We start from the raw sequence: 18,177 nt of genomic DNA, 5'->3' as shown, positions 1-18,177 counted from the left end.
ATTTCGTTAAAAGCAGATTTACATTTCCTCGGCTCTCCTCGGCCACTCCTCTCCTTTCTTCGTGTAAACGTTTCGCGAGCGAAGCGCGTTTCCACGCGCGACTGAATTCCCGTTTCTTCTTCTCGTTTCCACTGAAAATTTCACGATCAATTCACGCTTGATTTCTCGCAGGTGGATTCCTACACAAAACACCAGCCGCAGCAGTACCCGCAACAGAAGTGGGAACGCAACGACGCCCCCGCGCCTCGCTCCGATCAGCTGGAGAATCTACAGTGGATCGAGATCCGAGTGAAACTTCAACCGTTCCATTACTCGAATGGCCAGCTGAATTTACGATGCAGCGCACAGATTCCCGGCATATATTCGGCGATAAGCGAGGTGCAGCTTGGTGCTGGATTGCGCGAACCCGTGCCCGAGAGAGGTAAGAATTTTCGGATAACTTTCGACATTCGCGCGTCGTCGTTCTGATTTATGTATTGAATTATAAGTGTTGGAAAGAATAGTCTGAGCAAACGGTAAGAGAACAATTTTCTTTATTTTAATTATTATGACACTTACGTGATCGCTGATGAACGTGTATTACATTACATATTATTTATTTTAAGGGGGTATTATACATAAAACACCACATTAGGCTGAGGGCACATACAGTTATTACAAGTTGCATCATTTTAATTTCAAATTTTGACTCATTAATTTTATTAATTTTATTATATTTTATCTTAATTTATTTCTATTTTAACCAATGAACAGCGAAGCCTGGGTCAATCGTGACCCAAATCTCCAAAACGTATAGAAAGATACTAATCTAAAGTTAAATATATCATTTTTAAACGAAAGGGTTTCATATGTTGGAAGAATAATTTTTAAAGGAACTGTGTAAAATTTAGGAAATGAAAGTAATATGAAATACAAAATTAAATTAGAACTGTGGCCTCTCCATGGTCCGTCATTCGAAAGTTAAATAAGGACATCTTTATAATAAAAATCAACTACCCATTAAAATATGTTATAAATCTGAAGAGGGCCAGAAAAGTTTCTTTATTGCAAAAATAAAGAAACAATATGAACTTTAAAAACATTAATCAGAATTAATGTTCTATGAGTAGGAATAAAAAATTGCAGATTAAATCAAAAAGGACTCGAACTTTTTATAGGAACAAAAATCTTTTTAAAATTTTAACTGTTATGATTTATGATTAATTAAAAATTTGGTTTTTATTGTAGCCTATTACTATTATAATTCTTTACGATTAACAATTGATGTCGAACACCGTATATATGTTTACGTAGTTAGGAATAAAAGGATTGATAGTTAGTGATAAAATCTCCCCAAAACCCCAAAAAGCTTGTGTTTTTTTTCTCTTTTTTCTTTTTTTTGTTCCGCTTCGACACGGTGGCCGACACACCTGTCTCTCGACGAAGCCGCTTGCGGCCAGTTGACGTACGCTGCGGGGTAATAGTTGCACGCTCGAGCTCCCTGGTTAGGGGATTAACCGGTCGATCGCATAGGATAATAAATTTGGAGAGTTAGGGTCCACCCATTCGAAATCGGAAAGGAAGCCTCCGGTGCACGCTGCGCTCGCTTCCTGCACGCGACGTCGACGAGATTTAATTGACCAGCCACGGATAGAAACCTCAATCCCTATTATCCTCCTCCTACTCTCTACTTTTGTCCCCTTCGTTCTTTTCTGTTCGCCTCGTACATCATACATTATCGTTCGAAAGTGTGTGCATTGTTGAATATACAGAGTGTCCCTAACTTGTTCAATCTCTTATAACCCTTAAATATCATCGTAGGGTCAGACATGACACCCTCAAAGTTAAATCTATAGTTCCTCTACTGAAAAGTAGATAATGGTATATATTATTCAAGCATAAAAAAGATATATATTTTTATGTCATATTTCTATAAATCATGGTAGTTGAGGGTTGAAACAGAGGGAATGGTTTTCATAATAAATTCATATAAGCAAATTAAGTATACTATGGTAATTGGTGATGTATTGAACTTTAGATGGAACATGATAGTTTTCATTGCAATTGCAAATTTTCTGTTGATTGATAAAATTATTTTTTTATAAATTTCTCCATTCATCTTGCAATAATATAATTCATGAATACGTCACAGTTATGAATAGGGACGTTTCAAGTGTTTCACTAATTTATCAATGGAACTTTGCCATCTTATAGAACTCATCCACTTGATCTCGCCTGTACCCCATTTTGGGAGCAGACGGCTAATCGTTTAAAAAATATTAATATTACGTAATGGATATTAAAAATAATTTAAATTTTATAATAAGTACAACTTATTATTATTATTGATTGGTTGAGGCTAATCGGGCACTCAGTTCTTGGGGACCATTGTACCCGGGCCGCTAGGCAGCCTCCTTACTGGCTGTGCCTTGGCAGCTGGGCTTCTATTGCGAAATTTAGAAGCGCCGGCACCAGGCCAGCCGAGATGCTTAATGATGAGGGTTCCAAGGTCCCCAGGATTGATCCTCTTAGGGCCCTTAGTTCCCTGCATCTTAGGAGTGCGTGGAGAGGTGTCTCATCCTCCTCCTCACACCTCGGGCATGTCGACTCCTCTGTGAGTCCCATGCGTGCGAGGTGTTTCCTCGTGTACCAGTGTCCTGTCACTAGGCCCACGAGCATGCGCAGCTGCGCCCTGTCCAGGTGAATTAAGGTATCACCCAGCTTCTGAGACGGTCCCTCAAGTAGGGCCCTCGTGTGTCTCATACCGTTAGCGTTTTGCCAGAGCCTGGTGAATTCCTGGTTCAACCATTCTTTAGCCAGGCGTTTTAACGCATCGTTTGAGACACCAATATAAGTAAAACTTAATTAATAAATTAATTTCAAAAATAAATTTTTTAAATTCACCAAAAAAATAGGATACCGAGATTTGAACTAAGAACGTTTGGATTTACAGACATGTGCTTAACCGTTTGTATACATGAGTATGTTATTCTTTACGATATAACAAATAATTAATTATAAATGTTAATATCTATTGAATGAAAATGGCGAATAGGTGTGTCCAATTTTTAATCGACTTCGAAAAGGAGGAGGTTACTCAATTCGATCAGTATGTAGTTTCATTATTTAGTGATCGTAACACTTAGTGAGTTCCCTGTAAGTAGAAAATTATTTATTTAAATTCCAAACTTTGCAGTGTTACTTTTGATTGGAAATTTATTATTACAATTTTCTTTGTATACAAAAATAATTTTTGAACAATATTGATTATAGACCGATTATGATAATTAGTCTTATTTGGTTTTTGCTTGAATGCTTATTCAAGTTCCAATAATTTTTCAAAGTTTTTAAAAATATACCTTTAAGAGTTCAAATATTTAAAATTATTTGAGTTGATAAATCAAAATGTCTTCTTAAATTGTCAAAAAATTTTAAATAATAAATAAATGCTTGTGATTATCAAATGATTTCTCTCTCTGTATATATATTTAAGTTCATTCACGGTGTTATTAAATTAATGAAGGAAATTTCTGCGAGAACTAATAAAATCGTTCTCGCGTTCAACCGTACAATTGTCCGTTGTGTCGCTAATTTGAATTGAATTCACTTTCATCTTGTTACACGAGAATTCTCTTTAGCACGATGTTACGTAACCCTTTCAAACCTGGACGAGAAGTGCGAATCAATCTGGTACCATGGTAACAAGGAACGGTGTGAATCTTTCCCTTAGGAAAGATAATGAGATACACTTTATCGTAGAATATTTACAACCAAGTATTCTACGAACAGAAATAGTAAAATTTCGTTCTGTTTCTGTGACGATTCACATTACTCACTTAAATTGAATTTTAAAGAGGTGTGAATAATACCTTCGGCACTGTGAAGAAAAAGGCGTTTTCAAAGGACTATTTAAGGAAAACGATTCCATGAATTAATTTAACTGTTTCTTTTTAATTAAAACCTCGTCTTATTCATTTCTTAAGTAAGCTAAATGGGTAGAGTCATAAATTGAATTTAACATTAAAATAACCAGAGTTGAAAATAAATAAATAAAAGATGGAAAATAAATTAATATGAGAAATAATTATTTATCTTAATGAAGATTAATATGTACTCTGACAGGTGCACATTAATTTCTTTAACTTCAGATAAGAAATTTGATATTTTGATTGGTCATTTTAAGAGGGTGATTTTGGGGATGATTGAAGAGGTTAAATTGTAATTATTATTTTCGTTATGAATATTAATAATTATTTTTATTGCAATATTAAGTATAGTTACCTTTAATAACACCTATCATACCCTAAATGATTCTTAGATTTTCAAAGGTGTTAATTAAACTTGAGTCCAAAACAGTTGATTATTTTTTATAAGTTTCTACTAATTGAACTTCAATCATAATAATTTATTGTTTCCTGTAAATTCAAATTTCTACAGTTTTTTTCAACTTTTATGGTTTAGATTTGAATTGAATTTGATACATATATTCGTTGCTTGTTGTAGAGTTATTGTTACTATTTTTTTTCAAGTATCGAAAATGCAAAGTGCCGTGTTCGTGCAGCTTTAATCCATCGACTAGCGCACAATCATGTTGTTTCGGGATAGACATTCAGCTATGCAGCGGTAAACCAGAGTTATTTGGGATAGGCAATCAACTATGCAGTGGTAAACCGAGATATCTCACGTGATACGAAGGGAAAGTACGTATGTGGGTCAACCATACCTTGTTACAACGTTATTGTGATTGTATATTTTTGGAAAACTGAAACTACTTTTGCATTTCAAATTTTAGACATATTGTAAAGATTATATGTATAATAAAATTTTGTATTCATAGGTTACATGCTTGGATGAATTAATCATTATCAGTCAGCTATTTCTGAAACTAAAAATCCTTCAATATTAAATGTATATGTTGAAAAATTAATTGAACAAATTAATTTTTAACCTTCTACCAAATGTAATTGTTTAAATTGTCATATTTGAAGTATAAAAACATTATTCTTTATTTATTTATTTTTCTGATAATTATTCAAGCTTAGAATACTTTTAAAAACATTTAATTTCTTGTTGTTATTATTATTAATACACAATGTCCAAATTTCTAAAAAAAATGCAGATAAAAAGAATTTTAGTTTACAAAAATTATGCAAACTCCAACATAGTTCAGTATCTTCCTAATACAATTTTTTTGCAAAAATCATCGAAAATTTTCAAATTCTTAGATCCTTAATTAATTTAAATGGAACCCTCTGTATAAAATCGAAAACATCATTATTTATCATATTAAGCTTGATTCCATCCCTATTTATGAATTTTTTGAATTACATGTTAGCCAATTTATAATAACTAATTAATCTATTTTTCATAAATATAAAGAAACGATATACCCGTGTGACCTCCGTCTTTTACCTCCGCACAATGCAACATTTCATAGAAAGCAAGAGGTCCAATTGGGTCGGAACTTGAACTTTCGTGACGAACTCGAGTGAATCGAAATTAGATCACCTAGGAAGGAAATGATGAAGTCACCCCTTTGGAGAACGTCCCAACGAGCCAGCATATTACACCAGAATCTTCCCTCTTCAGTTTACCTCTTCTGCAAAAATCCGGCTTGCACGCAGAACTTGGGCGACAAGCAACAGTGGAAGTCTCTTTAGATCCTCCACCCTCTTTTCCAATGGAATCGCAGAGAAAGGAGAGGGAGGGGGAGGACACGTAAGATTCGGTCTCGTCGAGAAACTTGCTCTACAGAAGATGCCGACTGTTGGGTTCTTCGGCATCGTTTCGAAAGTTCGTCTAGCCCTTTTCTCTCTTGACCCCTTTAAAGACACTGTTCCTTCTCCATCCTTCGTTCTCTATCTTTCTCGTTCAACCCTAACACTCCAACGAGCCTTCATTCCAGTGGCTTCGCGAATCTCTTCCGGAATCCCCGGACGCTGATCTCACGTAGGACGATCCCATATTGGACGAGCAACTAAAAGGGAAGGAAAGAGTTTGAACGTCTTTCGATCTCCTTTTACGAGTCCTCACAGTCGTACGATAAATCGCTAATGGTTTCTGGATCGACGATTACGTGCGTAACTACCTGCTTATTCCCTGTGTTACTGTGAATATTCTAAAGCCTTTTATTCGCAGTTGTTACATCGCAACTGTTTGAAGACTAGGTGCACTCGCGAGCAAATCTAGCTTCCCTAGGGAAGATGGCGATATAAGGGAAGCAGGATTTCTCAAAATCTCAATTTTGACGATATTAATATTGAATTTGGAAAAGAATTCATATGATTTTTAATTATTAAATATTAAAAAATTTAGTATGTAACTGAGAAATATTAATAATTGTAAAATATCAATTTAAATCTTCCCGCGTAAACGTTTGTACGCAAGTGGTGGGGGCATAGGCCTGTATATAGGGAATCCCAGGTTTAAAGTGCCAAACTTTGTCAGTATATTTTATAGGTCTAAATAAAAAAGAAATGTTATATGAACACATGTAGATTGTTTAAATCTTTTTTAAAAAGTTACTAATTACTTGATACTAATTATTACTGCTGCTACTTATTCTAATATTAAATTCGTAAATACAAGTAATATTTCATTTCAAAATAGCCACTGTCCTTAGCAATGCAAGATTAACAGCGTTTGAAAATGGAATTTACTACTGTATTAAATTGATGTATACACTGTTCCATCTCATTGTTAGTGAATTTTTGTTGGCAACTTTTTAATAAAGGGCAAAAGAACCTATGCTTGTATAAAATCTTTTTCTTATTGAGACCTATGGAATATACTGGCCAAGATTGACACTTTAAAGCTAGACCATCCCACATATATGTAGAGTCCCCTTCTCTGCATCGTCATTCTCCCATGGGATGCCTATGGGAAAGGACCAAACCCGTTACATCACAGGACAAGAACTATTTTAGCTTTCTAGCTATCAAATTAGAATCAATACTAATTTTTTTGTTCATTCTTTTTAATAAGTCTATGTTTAAAATACAGTTTTTGTTTTCTTTCCTAATTAAAAAATTTTCCATTCTTTAACTTTGAACTCAAATTAAAATTACTGAATATGGGAATATTGTCCAATGTATGTTCATATTCCACATTCCACCAATTTTTTATTTAAATTATTCATTTATAAATTAATTTTGAATTATTAAAATTACAAGTTTATATATTAATATCGAGTTTATAATTTTTATATCAGAGAACTATATAAACTCTCGAACTATTTAACTCTCGAACGGCGGACCATACAGAGAGCCACAATTTTAATTTTAATTTATATTTCAAATTATCATTCCTTCGAATATTAATTATATATAATTAATATAGTAATTAAGTATATGTTTTGTAAGTGTGGGCCATGATTGAGCCAGGCTTCAAGAATTAAATAATATTTCTTTTCTTAATAAAAATGAATCGAATTTTTTCTAATAACTTAATCCATATATTCTAAAGTCTTACATTTTACTTTAATTGCAATATAATTTTGAAAAACATAAATCCATTATGTGTAAATATTTCATTTAACAGTTTCGAATACTTGCATGGGCCACATTTTCTTAATGAAATATTATCATTTTCTCATTTGTGCTATAAATTTTTCCTCGTCTTGTATATCCAACCATCCAGACGCAATCAGGTGCGAGAAGACAGGAAAATATCCTGGTTTATGGGTTGTAGGAGCGCATGTCGACGGTGGTGCAGCTTCAGCTGCACGCCCAAGAACGTTATCGTGTGATTGATCGACGATGCTTAGCGTCGTGATTATCAGAAGTGTCTTCACGTCGATTATTTTGACCGATGAGCCCAGGGATATCGAAGGAATCACTTTTACGAGCTGCTCGACCGTGAAGGAATCCTCGATGCGGTCAAGCCGAAGGAAAATCTATATAAGAATTTTCTCGTTTGATCGCATCGCAGAGGTAATCGAGACATTTCTTCTCTTCAGCCAATTCGATCTTTTATTAATACGATAACTTCTCGTGATTGATCGGCCTTTTTACGCGTTCCGTCCCACAAATGATCTAGACATCTATTAATTTGCCATTCAGTATAATATTATGAAGGTTTGTTGGTTTATGTGATAAATCTCATCACTCATATCTAATTTCAACATTGAACCAAAAAGGAAATATTTTTATGTAGTAAAAACAAATCTGAATATTAATAAAGATTTCAGAATAATATATTATATCATTTTTAAAAAAATAATAAACTCTGTATATATGGTATTAAGATTATGATTGAAACACGGTTGCATAATGGTTTATTATTTAAGGGTTGTCAAAAAATATTGCAAATAATCGGAATTCATATAGAAATATGAGTGCAAAATAATTTTCAGAAATATTTTATTACTATTATTACCAGGGACGCCCCACTTACCCTAGGCCCCGCCTTAAATATGTATTATACTAAGACTGATATGATTCATTGACGTAACTAACAATAAGTAGAAATCGGGATTGGCCTTCATCCCCAAATGTGAATTGACCCCCTCACTATTCTAAAATTTTAGCATTTTAAAATTTCAGAATTTTAGAATTTACATATCCCAGATTTTCAAAATTTCAGAATTTTTAAATTCCAGAATTTCAGAATTCAAACATTCCAGGTTTTCAAAATTTCAGAATTTTAAGATTTCAGGTTACCAAAACTCCAGAATTTAAAAATGTAAACATTCCAGAATTCTAATTCTAAAATGACTAAATTTCCCAAAGATTATCATTTACGTTACGTTATCATTAAATTTCGCAATAAATGACAAGTATAAAATATCCGAATTATGATATATATTTTAATCACCAATAGAATTTAAAGTGTTCTGTTTCTAATAAAATATTTTCAATAATCTCGCCTTTTGCCCTGGATCCCTCAATTTCTAAGGACAGCTCTGATTATTATTTGTATTCCATACTTTCATCCTATTACACGAAGTTAATTTTCTTTTTGTATTAACCACCATATGACTGCTAAAAATGCAACAGTCGAGGCAATTTGAAAAAAACTATACAGAAAGCAAAGAAAGGCAATGGCGCTTCTCGCTGCATTATGCCGGGACGGAAATTGTAAGCCGGTTTCATTCCGTGAATCTCGTTTCGGGCTTAATCCCGTGTAATTTGCAAAGTTTTACGTCCAACAACACCGACTAACGTCACCTTCTTTTTTCCTCTTCGTAATTTTCGAGTCCCGCAAAATTTCGAGGGCTCCGAAGGGCAACACGCGCAATGACAACAACGTCTTTTACCCTATATTCTATGTAAATCGTTTCTGCGAAACTTTCGAGTACTCGTGTCACGAACTTTAGAATGCCGGCTCATGAAGTTGACTGGAGAGTTTTTATATCAAGAACTCTCCGGATTTCCCTGCAGCTTAAGCCTCATACACTTCTCAGAAAGCATGGTCACTTGAATTCCACTAGAAACCTCTTACCGGAAACCCATACAGCAATGTTACAAGCTTCCTTTCCATGTATATCGTATTTTTATACATTGCGCCAACAATTCACTCGTCGACTGGTGGTTGAAAATTTTATTCAGTGTCGCTCGAAAAATTTCCGTTTTGTCATACTTTCCCTCGGCTCTCTGAGAAGAATGCGGAATTTCCTTTTTTTTCTCCAACCGAAATATGCAACTCGAAGGAAAATTGAGTTTAAACGGATTTCGCGATAAAATTTACGATCGTTTCGCTGTTAAATTTTGTTCACTGTTTTTGTCAATTTTTTAAAATAATTCTACTTTGAGTTTTTCGATGAAATTCTCAGTTTCGATTTGACGCTTGTGTAATTGCAAACATGTTTGACGTTTCCAAAGGAAAAGTTTTGCAGAGTTAATGCGAAACGGAATAGCCGATTTTACCGATAAATTTTCAATGCTCAACGTTCGCTTTTTCTATGGCAAAGCATCAATTTTTACGTTTATTCCTGGGATTTTCATAAATTATGTTTATAATTATTTTCGATCTGCGCACGCAAAATACATGTTTATATGTTACATTTTACTCATTATTATTTAAAGATATCTGAATAAAATATATATTTTTTTTATATCACAAATTTCGTTTTAACAAAATTATAAATTCAGAAAAATAAGCTTTATTGTCAGAAACAAAAATGCTAAATGATCTCATTAATACTTTTTAAAAAATTATAGCTATTTAAAATTTAATTATGCTTCGAACAGTGGAGTCTGGGTCAATCGTGATCAAAATGTACAAAAGAGGTACAAAGATATTAACCAAAAGTTAATTGTATAATTTGTAAACGAAGGAGCTTTATATATTGGAAAAATAATTTTTAAAGAAACAATGTGACGTTTAGAAAATGAAAATATTATGAAATACAAAATTAAATTAAAATTGGGGCTCTCTCCATGGGTCATTAGAGGCTCATTAATTAAGATTCAGTTAAATAATCTAATTTTTAATATACTTCTATAAATTATTATTTTATTTATCTTGATGGAACAAATACTGTAAATAGTACAGATTATATATTCAATAAATTATTAATTAAGAAATATTTATAAACGATAATAATAATTATTTAAGTGTTGTATGTAGAATGAGCCAACGTATGGAAATTTTCACGCAAAATTTACCCTGCTATTCCTGTAATTTACAAGTTGTTATAATTATCACTCCAAGCAAGTTAAACATTAATTAATTTCAGTCTAACATTGATTAAATTACTCGCACATAATATTATTTTAACTTTAGATTAATTCACGTCATTCCTGTCCATTTTACAAATATTACATTTACACATTTATTACAAATATTACATTTATTTGTTTAAAATTTAAAATAAGTTTTCTAATATAAATTTCAGGAAAAGTTTAATTAAGAATTTAAGCGTTTTTTAGATTACTTAACAATTAATTCACTTTAAAATGAAAAACAAGTTGGACAAATGAAAGGATAAATAAGTAAACGATTGAAAATAAATGATCATATCGTTATTGTAACAAAATTATAGTTTGAAGTTAATTAAATTTTTATTTTGACAAAAATACATTTCAGGAAAAACATTTTAATTTCTGCAACATAAACCAAAAAATCTAAAAACTATAATTTGAATAATTGCTGCATGTAGTTCTACTGTTGAAAGAATTTTTAGAGAATCAGCAAATGAATGTCAGTAAATCGAGAAATAAATAGAAAGATTAAATTGAAAAATGAAAGGACCATACACAGAATAATTGAAATTATAGTATACTATACTACACAAGACTATTTTCACTGCAGTATTTAACAAGTTAAAAATATTGATAAAACGTTTACGCAGTTATTTTTCATCAAACCTTAAGCTTCAAATTGATATACTATAAGTGTTATTTTGCGGTACTTTTATGTCACCAAATTCTATTAGAATTTATATGTTGCAAAATTGGTCATTATTTACTATAACTATAAAATGTTAGCGAGCTATTTTATATTAAGAACGTTATTGAAAGATTTTTATAGTTATTTTCATCAAACTTTATACCTCAAATTGAGATACTATATATATGTACTATTTTGTGGTACGTTTATGTCATTTAATCATGTCAGACTTTTTAAAATACACCACTTTATATGTAGCAATCTAATATTAATTCATTTATGAAATGAAGTTTCATGTTAATAATGAATAGTAATTAAACATCACGTTGAATTTTAGAATATAATAATGAGAAATTAACTAATATGATTTTCAAGGGAAACATGATTAAACATTCGTAATTTTTCATTGCCTTTATTTAATCTAGATTATTTACAGGCTTGGATGTAGTCAGACTTCCCTAAGGAAAATGGCGATATAGGGGATGAAGGAATTCTCAAAATCTATTATTAAAAATGACTTAAAAGTAAAATGATATAATTTTTAATTATTATATATTATAAAATTTAGTATATAACTAAAAAATATGAATAATAAATGAATATCAATTCAAATTCTCCCACGTAAACGCTTATGCGTAAGTGGTGGGAGGCCACAAATCTATATACATGGTGTCCAACGACTACGTCAACAACCGAAGCTGATTCTAAACAACTTTTTCCTTTGCCAAATTGTTAATTAAGGCTTCGTTTTCGAGTTATTAACAAAACACACTGGCCAATCAGAGCGCGCCTTTAGCCCGGGCCGAACCACGAGTGTTGGGTTTGCGCTGCGTTCAAGCCGTGGCGTGGTCGTGCTCTCGTGGTTCGGCCCGCGCTAAAGGCGCGCTCTGATTGGCCAGTGTTTTTTGTTAATAACTCGAAAACGAAGCCTTAATCAACATTTTGGCAAAGGAAAAAGTTGTTTAGAATCACCTTGTCAATCATCCCTCTTCTGTTGTTGACGTAGTCGTTGGACACCCTGTATATGGGGCCTTCTTCCCTGCATCGTCATTCTCCTTGGGAACGACTAAGTACAAATATCTCTGAAAACAATTTACAATTTGGAGTTATATAGAATTAACTTTCAAACAATGTAATTGCAATATAAAATAAGAAAATATCAAAGCAGAACAGCCGTTCTACCTAACAGCTGAAGAATAACATTTCAAGAATTAACACATCCCTCTGTTTCATTGAAAAAGAGAAAACGCCTATAATTAACTGAAGAATTGATACGTCGAAGGAGGAACTGGTTCTTTTTCTAATTTGAAAGCCGTCGATCCCGTTCCCTTCTGTTCCTTTTCCCATCAAATCCCCGGTATATCGACGTTACAGGAATTCGTTCGGTTCTGCAGCCGTGGTAATTTCATTTCGTTCACGCCAGGTCTTTTACAGGCTGCTGGCGGGTCCGTTGATTCGTACGTATTACTCCCTGGCCCGTGGTCGACAGAATTGTTTTTACGAAATTGACTTTTCCCTCGGCCGAAGGAGTACGGCACAAAGGAGCACAAAATCTATTGGCGTTCCATTTAATGCAGTCCCTTGCGAAACTTTCCGCTCCAGTAAGAAATTTTATTACATTTCAATATTTGGACGAAGGCCGATCTCATTATCGAAATGGACGACGTAAGGAGCGTCGATTTGCAGGAAGCCTGTGAAATCGAACAATTTGTTACGATTGATAATATAACGGAAAAATAAGGAGGAGAAAGAATAGCGTGAAAAGTAAAGGAAAATTGAAAATATCTGATAAATTTGATTGTTTAAAGAATCAATTTTTAATGATTTTATTAATTACTTATCAAATCTGCTACATGAAGTGATATGTTATGAAACTTTTATATCTCTCTTTTTTTAAACTATAAATTTTACTTTGTGTAATATTTGCAAACTTTTAATATTTATTTATTTATTTATTTACTACATGTATATATATAACAGTATTTTTGATATTCAAATTTTGTTTTGCAAAATGTATTGTAGACCATAGGTTCACTGGTCTAGAACCAATTATTAATCTTATTTTATATAATATTGAAAATTTTCAATATCTGTTTATTTATATTGATATACCATATACATTTATACCGGTTTACCCTAATAAGGCATTATCCGTTGATCAGCGGAACCTGGGTCAAGTTTTTATGTTATACAGGGTGTCCCAGAACTAGGGTAGCACCCGTGGAGGGATGATTGTTGAGGTCATTCTAAACAACTTTTTCCTTTGCCAAAATGTTGGTTAAGGCTTAAGTTTTCAAGTTATTAACGAAAAACACTGGCCTATCAAAACGCGCCTTTAGCGCGGACCGAACCACGAGAGTGTTGGGTATGCTCTGCGTTCAAGCCGTGGTCAAGTGCATCAGCACCGTGTCGGTATAATAGGATTTATTGGGCAAAAGTTTCGTTATTCATGATCAACCAATAATTCAACACTATTATTCTTTTCTTTTTTTTATTCATTATTCGATATAACTTTTGCCCAACGAATCCTATTACACCGACGTGGTGCCGATATACTTGATCACGACCGCGGTTCGGTCCGCGGTAAAGGCGCATTCTGATTGGCCAGTGTTTTTCGTTAATAACTCGAAAACGAAGCCTTAACCAACATTTTGGCAAAGGAAAAAGTTGTTTAGAATAACCTCAGCAATCATCCTTCCACGAATCTTACCCCAGTTTTAGGACACCCTGTATATAAGGATATTAACCTAAAATTAAATGTATAATTTTTAAACGAAAGAGTTCCATATATATATCGGAAAAATAATTTTTGAAGTAACAGTGGAAATGAAAATATGAAATACAAAATTATATTAAAATCGCGGCTCTCTCCATGGTCCGCCGTCTGAAGGTTAAATAATTTTGCTTAAGTAAACTTTTAAAACAGTAAAATATTTTTTCTATTGAAATTTTCCTATGCGAAATGTATAATTGACCGCAGTTTCATTGTTCTATTGCCTAAGCTCGTTTGACGATGGATCTAGGGGTAGAGATTTGGAAATGTATCGGGGAACAGGTTCGGGACCATTTGTATTATCAGGGAAGGATTAGATACGGTAACTTTGAAACGTCATCGCACCGTGTATCTTGACATAACGATACTTTAAGCCTGTATCCCCTGCATTCATTGGAACGTCTGCTGTTACCACCAGAATACCAGATACCTCGTTCAGTTTGTGCATGCATCGAATTTGCAGTCAATAACACACAGCTGTGCTGTCCAAATGAAAATCCACCAATTACCACTGATACGTGTATCGATGAACGTGATATCTATTCATTAAATTTCACCGAAACTTCGCAACAGACGGGCATTATTCTCGTACTATCGGTTCCAGGATTCACTAAATCGGATCCAGAATTCTACCTAACGAATCCTCTTATACGTGTAAATCGTACCATTATACATAGTTGGATAAAGGCGTAACAGGCCGATATTTATTACTTACCAGTATTATTGTATTACTACTACTATTAGACATTTTTGATAGCTATCATTAACTGAACATACATATGTAAATAAATTTCTTCATTTATTATTGATTAAAAGATGATTTTGTATATTGCTAAAATATTTAGTACTAGGTGAAATATTTCAATTATTAGGCAAGATTTTTTTATTAAATTTCTGCACATAGATTTTCTGATATGTCATTGATTAACATGTTCCTTATTATGTGGGAAAGAGGACACCTTGTATGCTATTGAAATTTTGTTATCCTGATATTTTGGGATATAAAATGAAAATTTTAGTTTAAATATTTAAATCATTATATTGTTAAATTATTTGTCTCTTTGTTTCTTTAAAAATGTATTTTATTTTTATTTATTATTTCTACAATATTGCATTAGATCTGTGCCTCTCTTTCTTTTTTAGTTGAAGATTTATTTTTGAATAGTTATGGTAATTTCAATTATTAGGATAACCATTATTGTTATCATATCCTTTTGTAATTAAGAAACCATAATTAATTTGTACAGTGTCGAGCACAGTAAGTAGGTTTCCCTAGGGAAAATAGCGTTACAGGAGAAGCAGAAATTCTGAAAACCCTAGTTCGGGCGATATTGATATTAGAAATGATTCAGAAACAAAATAATATAAATTTGTAAATATTTAATTTTGTAAATTTAGTACATAACTGAAAAGTACGAATAACAAAGTAAAAATTAATTCAAATTTTCAATTCTTCCCGCGTAAACGTTTATACGCAAGTGGTGGGGGGCCACAGACCTATATTATATGGAGTCCTATATTATATGGACAATTACAAAAATTTTTATGATACTTTTACGACGCAATACTACTGACTAACTCTCGCACGCATTCACATTCCTGCCAATCACTCATTTCTGCCAACCCATTCGCTCCTCCCTCATTCAAATACAAAAACAAACCTCACAGCCTCTTCCCCTACTTCGTCACATTCCTCGGGACCTCCTGGGGGGGGGGAGGTCTACAGTGAGAACTGGGACCTAATCCAACGGGTGGGGGAATCCCGGAACATCGCCATTTTCCCTAGACTAGCCTACCATGCTCAGTACTGTACGCCTAATATTTAATATTAATATTTCTAATTAGATAAATTAAAAAATTCCTAATAATGTGCAATACATTTCTTATTTTAATAATAATAAGTAATACATTTTTATGAAAAACCAAGCATCACCTCGCTATAATTTTAAATACAATTATTTCTATTTAGCTTTTCCAAAATTTCACCAATATTTGAATATCATTATTATTCACGTATAATTAACTTTTAAAGCAATTCCATTAGAAATCATATTTGTGATACTTCCTTAACAATTTTGTCAGTCGATTACCTATCTAGGGAATAAACTTCGACAAAGTTCAACAGCTATTCGAAAATGCAACAACAAGAGACCGTAATAACGTAGTGGTGCAATGTCTGTTACAGTGACCTCGGATAACGGAAGTGAAGCTTCTGCGTCAACCTGTTTGATGATTCTGACGGTGTGTACGGTCCAGCTGCTTCTGAGATAGTCGCGACACGTTTGAGGCCACGGAAAGGGAGCTCATGGGCGTCGCACGATAAACAGCGCACTAGTCAAACGAAGGAGTAAAGGTGGAAGGGAATAGAGGGGCAGTTTAAGGGACGATCGAACCGTAAAAGGGAGAAAGGGATATTGTTGAAATTCGACATGGATATTACGTGTTTTTCACCGTGCTCGGTTCGGTTTTTGTTCGAGGAACGATCGCGTATGCCGTCGCTTTAATGTTATCCTCGTCGTACGTCCCCGAATTTGCGATCGTTTCGCCGAAATCGAGACGCGACAACACAATTTAACACACGGTTCACTGATACGCTTGTCTGGACTGTCGGAGATAAATGTCCGCCGTGGCTAAGGAACATTGACGCGATACGCTTTCCGACTCGGCACACGCGCGGATCTCTCCAGGCGAATGCGTTCAACGGCGTTTCCGATTTAAAATGCTCAAACGATTTCGCGTCTGGTAAGTAGCGAACAAACGGATGATCCTTCGAGGATGTTTTGAAAAATGCTTCTGAGGTTAACGTGTGTATTATATTTGCCGATGGCCAGGAAAATTTCTGGACATTTTATTTGAAATAATTATTTACTGTGGTGTTATTTTATAATTTATTTTACGAATTTCCTGGGAAGATTTTATGCACAGTAATGCAGTGTGGATCTTGAGACGAGGATCTTCAATGACAATTAAAGAATACATATTACAATCACTTAGCGAATTAATATCTATTAATATTAGCAATTATGTCTTCTCACTTTTCATTTATTATTCTGTATAATAATGGTAGATGTCACATCGTCAAATGTTCAGTTTACCAATTATGTGTTCTTTATAACAGCCCCTAGATCGATTCGTAGTGGACCTCGAAGGAATTTATCTGATTTCTCTTCTTACATCCCTCGACATAGTAATTAAACTCCTTATATAAAATTAGTATTGAAAATAGTCAAAAGAGGAAAGTATCACTATTTTAAATTAAAGTAACTGCATACCCAGAATTTATAAAGAAGGTTAGATAGTTATAATTCTTTTATTTTTTTATATTTTGATGTATTTATTTATAAAATATGTTTTTTGAAAATCTTTTTAAACTAAATGAAATATTATGTGACAAAGAACTGCCACTTGAGATTCTAAAATTATGCCATCATAAGCTCGTTGAGTTTAGATTATTCATGGTATTTAAAATAAAGTTTTATAGCTTTGGTGTAACTTTACATAATAAATTTGTAAAATGTGCTTTAGAAGTTTTGGAAAGAAAAACAGAGTTAAAGTTAAACTGAAATAACTTATTGATTTTTTGAACTTTGCAAATTTTCTGCCACCTGTATATGGATCATTATTACTTATTTAGAAATTATGCAAAATATTTAAGAATGTGTAAATTAGTTCTTTAATACCTTCTAATAGTTTAAATTTTGCTGCCAGAAGATTAGTATTTTTGAAGATTCTAAGTAGAATTATTCCTTAAATAGTGACCATCCCTGCATTTAATGTATTAATAATTAATTAGCCTTCCTTTTTGCAATAACAATTTGTTACTTTCCAGTTTCTCAGTAATTAACTTTTTAGAGGCCATTACTTAAAAATTATCCCTTTCGAATAACAATTTAAATTAAAAATTTTTTTTAAATTGTTTATCATTATTTTATCAATAGATGTGATGTTTCTATGCAAAGTAACATAATCATTAATTATTTATTATTTTCTATGTTGAAATTATACAATATTAAATTCTTAATGCTGCATATCAAATAATGGTGATGACCATTATTACAAAATATTTAATTGTCAATCAAAAACAAAACAAAACA

The 18,177-nt window shown here is 32.9% G+C and overlaps 1 protein-coding gene across 1 annotated transcript in view; it reads left to right on the top strand.

Annotated features, from left to right (window-relative positions):
* LOC114877973 overlaps positions 1-17,960 on the top strand; it is a 227,567-nt gene extending 209,607 nt beyond the window's left edge. The window contains exons 5-6 of the mRNA XM_029191213.2: positions 172-421; positions 16,269-17,960. Of these exons, the coding sequence (XP_029047046.2) occupies positions 172-421; positions 16,269-16,354 (336 nt within the window). The 3' untranslated portion in view covers positions 16,355-17,960. The remainder of the gene's footprint in view (positions 1-171; positions 422-16,268) is intronic.
* Positions 17,961-18,177: the final 217 nt, after the last annotated feature.

Source organism: Osmia bicornis, chromosome 7, assembly GCF_907164935.1.
Source record: "Osmia bicornis bicornis chromosome 7, iOsmBic2.1, whole genome shotgun sequence".
NCBI lineage: Eukaryota > Metazoa > Arthropoda > Insecta > Hymenoptera > Megachilidae > Osmia > Osmia bicornis.
This window is presented reverse-complemented; position numbering and strand designations above follow the sequence as displayed.